Source organism: Solanum verrucosum, unplaced genomic scaffold (assembly GCF_900185275.1).
Source record: "Solanum verrucosum unplaced genomic scaffold, falcon-dt-bn FXZP01000038.1, whole genome shotgun sequence".
NCBI classification, from domain to species: domain Eukaryota; kingdom Viridiplantae; phylum Streptophyta; class Magnoliopsida; order Solanales; family Solanaceae; genus Solanum; species Solanum verrucosum.
In genome coordinates, this window is record NW_026020564.1 from 4,092,583 (window position 1) to 4,102,538 (window position 9,956).

Here is a 9,956-nt window from a genome sequence, read left to right on the forward strand (position 1 = left end):
ATGTAAATACCCTATTTTGAGATTCGAGTTACCCTTGTGGGCAAATGTTATAAGATAAGTTGTTTTGTAACCTTGCGTTTGCATTGAGTTTTCTGTTGAGTTAGGTTTCCGCTGAGTTAAGAAAGCCAGGCCAAGGGTTTGCTTGGGGCCAGAAATGGTCTCCAGGTGCCGGTCCCGCCCAGGGTGTAGGCTCGAGGTGTGACACATTTTGAGGGACGTGTCACGCGCCACGACAAATATTATATTTGGATGGACGTATCATGTGTCGCACACCAAGATGGATTCTATTATTGAGGACGTTTGGCACGCCACGACAGATTCTATTATTGAGCGACGTGTCACACACCGCAACAAATTCATGAATAAATATGTCCCCCATGGATCCCGGACTGAGAGACAGCGGGTGTGTACCGTTAGGACAGACATGCATCACTACACTTGACATTGCATTTCATTACATTGCACATCTTTATTATTTGTGAACTTACAAATACTTTTCTCTGGAACTTGTGATTGGTGAACTTGATCTTGTGTGTTTAGAAGTTTGCTTCCGGAGTATCGTGTGGTTTGGTACTGACCCCTTGTTTCTACATTTCTGTATGTTACGAGCTCAAATCTTCGTGATACTCTTTCTTCTGTTCTTGTCTAAGGCTTCCAGTGGAGAGTTGTGAGGTATCTGTTTGTCATCATAGCAGACCTTCTTACTCCTATTTATGATTTTGTTATGCTATAGAGACAATATCACTTGATACTTGTGTTTTCCTTTCAAATCTCTCGTAATACATTAGAGGCTTTTTGGATCAACTTTTGGGGTTTTAGTTAAGTTGACTTGTTATCCGCATTAGTATTTACTATTAAACTTCTAATTTTATTTTATTTCTGCATTTTATCGTAATGGTTGAGTTTGAGGCTGACTTGTCTTGGTGGGATAAGACGAGTGCAATCACATCCATTTTTGGGTCGTGACATATCCTGGAGGGTAGAAGTCAAGAGTTATACTGTTGGATTGGTGTAGATTATACGACAACGAGCTTTATACATTTTTTGTTCATTTTATTTTCAACTGAAATTTATTGAATTTGTGGTATATACACCAATACAATATTTTTTTTAGGAAACATCAAACAATTTTCTACTGTCCACAAACCTCACGTTGGGATTACATTTTTAGCAAGTCGGTTCATTAAATGGTTTAAATGATTATTTTTAAAAAAATATTGATTTAAAAAATAAAATAAAATCATAACGACAAGTTTAAATTAAAAATTAATTAAATAGCTTAAATGACTTTGTAAGTAAAATACTCATAGATGAGTGACTTTGTAAGTAAAGCACTCATAATTGAGTGACTTTTGAGTTATAATTCAAAGTTGAGTGACTTTCTGAGAAAATAAGTCATAGTTGAGTGACTTTCTGAGAAAAGAATTCATAATTGAGTGACTTTTGAGTTAACATTCAAAGTTGAGTGACTTTTTGAGAGAATAGTGCATAGTTGAGTGACCAGCTGAGATATTAACTCTAAAAAACGTACATAATGTAAATATACCAGCACAATATATTGTGTTATATTATACAACAAAATATTACATGATCAACCATACATATGAAACTCAATGCCATTTTATTCATACGATTTTTTTTAGCAAGGTTTAGAGTAGCAAGACTAATACTATTATAGATCTTGCCACTACGTACAACGGTTTTATAATATTACATGATGATTTGTTGTGAAGCAATTGGCTAATCGATCACTTATTCATGGCCTTCACCTGAAGAGTTGTATCCATCACTAGGGGGTTTATAATTGTAATGTGGAGGGTTATATTTGTCACCTGGAGGTTTATATTCGTCACTAGGACGTTTATATTTGTCACCTGGAGGTTTGTATTCATCACTAGGGGGTTTATATTTGTCATATGAGGGGTAATGTTTGTCACCTGGAGATTTGTCTTCGTTAGTAGGGGGTTTATATTTGTCATGTGGAGGGTTATATTTGTCACCTGGAGATTTGTATTCGTCACTAGGAGGTTTATATTTGTCATGTGGAGGGTTATATTTGTCACCTGGAGGTTTGTATTCGTCACTATGAGGTTTATATTTGTCATGTGGAGGGTTATATTTGTCACCTGGAGGTTTGAATTTGTCACTAGAAGGTTTATATTTGTCACATGGAGGTTTGTATTCATCACTAGGAGATTTATATTTGTCATGTGAGGGGTTATATTTGTCACCTGGAGATTTGTATTCATCACTAGGGGGTTTGTATTTGTCATGTGGAAGGTTATATTTGTCACCTGGAGGTTTGTATTCATCTCTAGGAGGTTTATATTTGTCATGTGGGGGGCTACATTTGTCACCTGGAGGTTTATATTCATCACTAGGGGGTTTATATTTGTCATGTGCACCTGGAGGTTTGTATTCATCACTAGGGGGTTTATATTTGTCATGTGCACCTGGAGGTTTGTATTCATCACTAGGGGGTTTATAACGTAGAGGTTTATACTCATCACTAGGAGATTTATATTTGCCATGTGGGGGATTATATTCGCCACACCGAGGTTTATATTTTTCATGTGGGTGGTTGTATTCGCCACTTGGAGGGTTGTATTCACTATGTGGGGGTTTATTTCCACCACTTGGAAGCTTATATCCATTGTTATATTCACGACCAAGAGATTTATATCTATTGTTATAATCGTCATGTGAGGGATTATATCCACTACCTGGGGAATTATATCCACCACGTGGAGGATAACATCCGCCACCGGAAAATTTATATCCATTATTATATTCATCATATTTATCTCCGGGATATCCGTCAATGTCATTATATCCATCATCGTGTACATCATCCGATTTCATTGCTACAAATATTAAATGTGAAATTTATAAACTAGCATATAACATTGAATAAATGTCAAATACTTAGATAAGAAATCCAATATTTCAAATAGATAATTAATAAAAGGAAAAAAGAAAAACAATAAACTTACAGGTCTCAGCCAACTCCCTAGCTACAACCTCATAGCTTATTATTGCAAAAGTAACCAAAAAAATGCCAAGAAACAAAAATGCCTTGGAACCCATCATTAAACTTAGTTATTTTAATTAAAGGATGAAGAAATTGGTACAACATTGGGTTATATTTATACTAAAAGAATTCAATGTATTAGAAATTCATAAACGGTCACTTATCACTTATCTTGCCCAACCACTACACATCGATTATATTTCCACTATTTCAATTTATTTGTATTATATTTTCAATTTGTTTTAAAAAAGAAGATAGTATAGGACCACAATATTTATCTGTATTTTGTGATGTACACTAAATAAAATAATTGTTTATAGTTAAAAAATAAAATAAGCATATATTATCAAAATATTTTTTTATGCTGGGAGAGTGAATCTCATACAAAAGATGAATTATGTTTAAAAAATATATAATTTCAGTACTTTACTAAAATCTCTAAGAGTAATAAATAACTAAAAGTTATTATTATATTTATCATAATGTAATTTTTGTACATATTTTTTTTACACTTAATTTGTTTTTCTTGAACTTTTTTTTTTTTGGTGGAAATTTGAATAAACACAAACTACTGCTCTAATACTAATAAAAGAGCTTCTTAAATCTTACCTAAACATAAACTACAATAAACCTATAGCTATACAAAGAAATTTTTTAAAACACGTTTTGAAATACGTAAATTTTAAAAGTTTTCCCAAGTAGGTTCTAATTGCTCAAACAATTTTTATTGCGTTAGTTTTCTACTTCATATATTTGAAGTATATATTGCTATCATTTTTGGTGGTAGGTGATCGATAAGTATCGTCTATTTTTAATTCATAGGTTTCAAATTTAAAATATTTGAGAAAAAAATTACTTTTGATAGAGAACACTATAATCCTAAAGTAGACCATTCCTGTTAGAGTGGCTAAAGTAGAATTGAGACGTCGGATTTATCATGAATCTAATACTTTTGATGTGAAGCATAAATTTTATAAATAAAAATTTATAAAAATTGCAACAAATGATATATATATATATATATATATATACACTTTAGCCGGATTTAAATGAAAATGAGAGTGTCGAACTAATATGGGTAATAATAAAAGCCATAACCATTCCTCTTGTAATATATATTTTTTTTTTCTTGGAAAAGGGTCTGATATACATCTCAATTCTATCATTTAGAGCTGATATATCACTCGTTATGAAAGTGACTCACATATACCCCCAATGTTATACAAATGACTCACATATACTCTTTTCCTCTAACGAAAGAGAAAAAATAATAATTTTAATTTAATTTTTTTAATTAATTTTTTGAAAAAATATCATCCATATGGGGTATATTAGATCCTCCTAGCTCACACATATTTTTGTTTTTTTGACTTTTATGTTTCAACGACTAATTTAAATTTATTATTTTGATGATCAAATTTATACACCCAACTTGTTTACCACCTTATCATGTCATCAAAGTATTCATTTTTCTTTTTTCCAGCGTAGATTGGACATCCACAATAAGTGAATGGAAATTCCTTGTCCATAAATCCAGTACTATTTTTCATTCTGTTTATTCTGCTAGCTGATGCCTTAGGAGCTGTCAAGAAGAACTTTAATCTTTGTTCACCAGTTGTCTTGAGCTTTTCTCATAATTTCTAATTTGCTTCATCACCATCTTGATAGTTTTGGTCCTTCCACTACAAAAGATCACAATATCATCTGCATAAGTCAAACGATTAATTAGTAGTCCATTTTGAGACATAGTAAACGGGATTATAAACTTTTCATAAGAAATACTCCATCTGTTTAAAAAAGAATGACCTAGTTTGTTTTTTAGTCTGTTTCAAAAAGAATGACCCCCTTTATTTTTTTGGCAACACTTTAACTTTAACTTTCCACGTAACATGTTTGAAGCCACAACATTAAAGGGCATTTTGATACATTTGACATAACTTTATTTTAGAACCACAAGATTAAAAAAGTCCTCTCGTTTCTTACATTTCGTTCCAAGTCAAACTAGGTCAATTTTTTTAAAACGGAGGGAGTAAGTTGTTTAGATATTTAGTTAAAACTTCCGCAACCAATATAAATAGAGATGGTGATATATAAGGGATTTCCTTGTTTCGGTCCTTGTGAAGATGTAAAGAATATCCCATCCTAGATCCATTGATAATGACTGAATACCAAACACCTAATACTCACTCTGTCCCAATTTATGTGACTTACTTTCCTTTTTAGTCAGTCTAAAAAAAAATGACACAATTCTATATTAAGTAACAATTTAACTATAAAATGTATATTTTACCCTTAATGAAATGATTTACATCCACACTGTTAAGTGGAAATAAGTTAAGTATTTTGAAGAATGACAAAGTTGCATATAACAGGTTGTGTTTACATGTTTCAAGTTCATCTAATCAGACTGGGAGAACGATTTGGAAATCAAGTAGGTTTGCGCAATAAAGAAGGAGTTCTACATGAAGCAGGAATACTACGTGTGAGCTTCTAAGTTCCAAGCGGAAGAGGAAGCAGAGCACAAGTAGGAGTCCAAGTTGAAATAGGTTTTGGATTCAAGTCCAAATATATAAATAGGGCAATAACTTCTTCAAGGAAGTTTGCACACTTACATAGAGAGTCAATCAAAACGTTGGCAAAGAGAGTTTGAAAGAGTTTTGTAATTTGTTTGGGAGTGCTGCGAGTTTGTGGAAAAAAGTTGTACGATTGTAGTTAAGAGTTTTTTCATTACAATTGAGTTGTGTGTGTAGGAACGTCTAACATGTTTGAGAAATTTGGAAGACGGTAGAAGACTTGAACCTGGGGGTTTTGGTCTTGGGTAGTTAGGAAGTAGATTTTATAATTCCTTAGATTACATAGGTGTGTAATCATTGTGGTGTTTGGAGTTAAGATAAATAATACAAAGTTGTGAACTAATTGTTATTCTACAAAATTGTTTACTTCAACTAGAAAACAGTAAAGAACAAGTAGTAAGTACATGTTCCTTTACCGAATTAAGGAGGTCATAATTTCTACAAGTGGTATCAGAGCATGTTATCTTAATCAAGAGTCTAATAACTCAAGATAAAGATCATTATGAGTTCTGCACCTCCTCTCGGACACGGTCAAGGTCAACACATCAACAGACCACCATTATTCAATGGTCAATACTATTCATGGTGGAAGACAAAGATGGAGGATTTCATCCAAGCCGAAGATTATGAACTTTGGGTTAGAATCATCGATGGGCCTTTAACCCCTACTGTTAAGGATAGTGAAGGAAATAATGTTCCAAAACCTAAGGAACAATACAGTGAAGCTGACTACAAGATGTTGGGAAAAAATGCGAAGGCAAAATGTATTCTTGTATGTGGACCGGACCTGATGAGTTCAATCGGATCTCAAGTTGCACCTCCGCGAAACAAATATGGGATACTCTACAGAATGCTCATAAAGGTACAACTCAAGTTCAAAAATTTAGAATTGCTAGGTTATGCTCTGAATACGAAGCCTTCAAGATGAAATCTGGAGAACCACTTCAAGACATGATCACCAGATTCACTACTATAGTAAACGAATTAATCTCCTTGGGAAAAATATACACCACTGAGGAACAAGTAGACAAAGTGCTTAGGACTTTGCCTAGATCATGGAAAATAAAAGTTACTGCAATCAGAGAAGCCAATGATTTAACCAATATGACTTTAGATGAATTAGTAGGAAATCTCAAAACATATGAGATGAATGTTGACAAAAGAAGTGAGGGAAACAAAGAAAAAAAATCTTGGACTCAAAGCAACTGAAAGTGATGAATTAGATATAGATGATGAAGAATTGGCACTAATTAGCAGAAACTTCAAGAAACTCTTCAAAAAGGGGCATGAATTTTGGTAAAAAGGCATCACCCACCAAAGAGAAGACTACAGAGAAACCACAAAGTGGAGGGTGTTTCAAGTGTGGTAAAACTGATCATTAAGGATTGTCCTATGTGGGAAGTAGAATGGAGAAAAGAAAGGGTTAAAAAGGAGAAGAGGGAACTCTCAAGCAAAAGAAAAAACAAAGAGAAGGAACAAGCCATGTATGCAGCTTGGGGAACAAGTTCAAACATGTATAAAGAAGATGCTGATGGCATTGCCTTGATGGCCATAGAATAATCTGAACCCTACTCAGACATATAAGAAATGGAGAAAACAAGTAAGAGAAAGCAAGCAACATTGGTACATGGACAATGTTTGTTCAAGACACATGACTGGAGATACATCACAATTTCTCTTACTTGAAGAAGGCAGAGTTGGAATGGTTGCTTTTGATGGTGGAAAAAAGGGTCAAATCAAAGGTATCAGAAAGATAGGAAGATCAGACGAACAGTCAATAGACAAAGTATATCATGTAGAAGGGTTAAAACACAACCTGCTAAGTGTATCTCAACTATGTGACAAAGGGACTGAGGTAATTTTTTCTTCAACTGATGTTAAAGTTATTAATCTCAAAACAAAGAAGGTTGTGTTAACAGGGAAACGAGATAAACATGTATACACAGTTGACACTCAAGGATCTTTGATGAAAACTTAGTATGCTTAAGTGTGATGGACAAGGATCCTTTGTTGTGGCAAAAACGTCTAGGCCACGCCAGCCATGTACAACTAAACAAACTTATCTCTTACGAATTGGTTGTAGGACTTCCTAAAACTAAGTTCAAAGAGGAAAGAGTTTGTGAGGCGTGTACTCTAGGAAAACAAGTTAAATCATCCTTTCAACCCAAATAGGCTATAAACTCAACCAGATCTCTTGAACTGATACACATGGATTTATGTGGACCTATGAGGGTTAAAAGCAGAGGGGGAAAAAGATATGTGTTCGTTCTGGTTGATGATTACTCCAGGTATACTTGGACACTATTTCTAGCCTCTAAAGATGATGCATTTGAGGCCTTTTTCTCCCTTATAAGAAAACTCCAAAATAAGTTTAAAAAAACAATTTATCTCAATTAGGTCTTATCATGGTACTAAATTTGAAAACTCAAAATTTTCTCAGTATTGTGACCTTCATGGAGTTGAACACAATTTCTCTGCTCCTAGAACCCCACAACAGAACGGTGTAGGTGAAAGAAAAAATAGAACCCTCCAAGAAATGGCTAGAATAATGATGATTACTAACAAAATCACTAATCAATTCTGGGCTGAAGCCATCAATGTTGCATGAAGTCGATCACAATTTCTCTGCTCTTAGAACCCAACAACAGAATGGTGTAGTTGAAAGAAAAAATAGAACCCTCCAAGAAATGGCTAGAACAATGATGATTGCTAACAAAATCACTAATCGATTCTAGGCTGAAGCCATCAATGTTGCATGCTACACTATAAATAGATGTATGTCTCGACCCTTGCTAGATAAAACCCCGTATGAACTATTAAAAGGCAGAAAACCCAACATCTCACATCTAAGAATATTTGGATGTAAATGTTTCATTCACAATAATGGAAAGAATCTGTTAGGTAAATTTGATGCAAGGAGCGATGAAGGAATTTTTCTAGGCTACTCCACACATAGCAATGCCTATAGGATACTAAACAAACGAACCATGTGTGTGGAAGAGAGTGTTCATATTGTATTTGATGAGTATAATACTATGCCTAACCAGAACCTGCAGGAAGATGATGAAATTTCAGAAGGAACCACTGATAATGCTAAGGAACAAGAAAAAGGACCAGGTCCTCCCCACGAAGATAATGAAATCATCACCCACTCTCATAACAACCAAGATGAGAACATAGAAAGGGTACCTGAAGGAGAACAAACAAAATTGAATGATGGTCAAGATACATGACAACCAAATTTGGTCTTAAAAGATTACAAATACCAAGGATCACATCCTTTGGACAACATACTCACTGACCTTACTTCTGGAATAACCACCAAATCAGGGCTGAAAAATCATTGTGCATTTAATGCATTCTTATCCATGGTGGAACCAAACAAGATCAGTGAGGCCCTCGAGGATGCAGATTGGATCATAGCTATGGAAGAGGAATTGAACCAATTCGAAAGAAATAAAGTTTGGAATCTTGTACCTAAACCATCAAACATAACTATAATTGGTACAAAGTGGGTGTTTAGAAACAAGTTAGATGAACATGGTACAATAACCAGAAACAAGGCTCGTCTAGTAGTTCAAGGGTACAATCAAGAAGAAGGAATAGATTATGATGAAACTTTCGCACCTGTGGCAAGGTTGGAGGCAATCAGATTACTCATAGCATTTGCAGCTCACATGTAATTCACTTTGTATTAGATGGACGTAAAAAGTGCATTCCTCAACGGGTTACTAAAGGAAGAAGTGTTTGTTAAACACCCCCTGGCTTTGAGAACAATGACTATCTTGACTATCTACAAACTTGGAAAGGCTCTGTATGGGTTAAAACAAGCTCCAAGGGCATAATATGATAGATTGTCAAAATTTCTCCGTCATGGATATTCAAGAGGTAAAATTGACAACACACTGTTTCTCAGAAACAAATGAAATGATTCACTGATTGTACATGTATGTGTTGATGACATAATCTTTGGAGCCACAAACAAGGCACTCACTAACGAATTTCCCAATCTTATGAGCAACGAGTTTGAGATGAGCATGATTGGAGAATTGAACTACTTTCTGGGGCTCCAAATAAAGCAAACACCTACAGGTACATTAATTCACTAGCAAAAGTATGTTAAGGAACTGCTCAAAAGATTCAAAATGGAAGATGCTAAACAAATAAATACCCCAATAGCTACAACCACGAAATTAGACCTCGAAGGAATAGGTTCTGTTATGGAACAAAAACTATATCGAGGTATGATCGGGTCACTTTTGTATTTTACAGACAGCAGGCCTGATATTGTGTTTAGTGTAGGATTATGTGCTCGATTCCAAACCAACCCCAAAGAATCTCATCTCCAAGTG

At 34.4% G+C, this 9,956-nt stretch overlaps 1 protein-coding gene across 1 annotated transcript; it reads left to right on the forward strand.

The window, feature by feature from the left end:
* Positions 1 to 8,972: 8,972 nt before the first annotated feature.
* Positions 8,973 to 9,287, forward strand: LOC125810334 (uncharacterized mitochondrial protein AtMg00820-like). The gene has a single exon (XM_049489841.1). The coding sequence runs from the start codon at positions 8,973 to 8,975 to the stop codon at positions 9,285 to 9,287; it is 315 nt and encodes a 104-aa protein (XP_049345798.1).
* Positions 9,288 to 9,956: the final 669 nt, after the last annotated feature.

Bases quoted from the DNA above. Each gene is read 5' to 3' on its own strand.
- LOC125810334 (XM_049489841.1), top strand. From the start codon at position 8,973: ATGGTGGAACCAAACAAGATCAGTGAGGCCCTCGAGGATGCAGATTGG.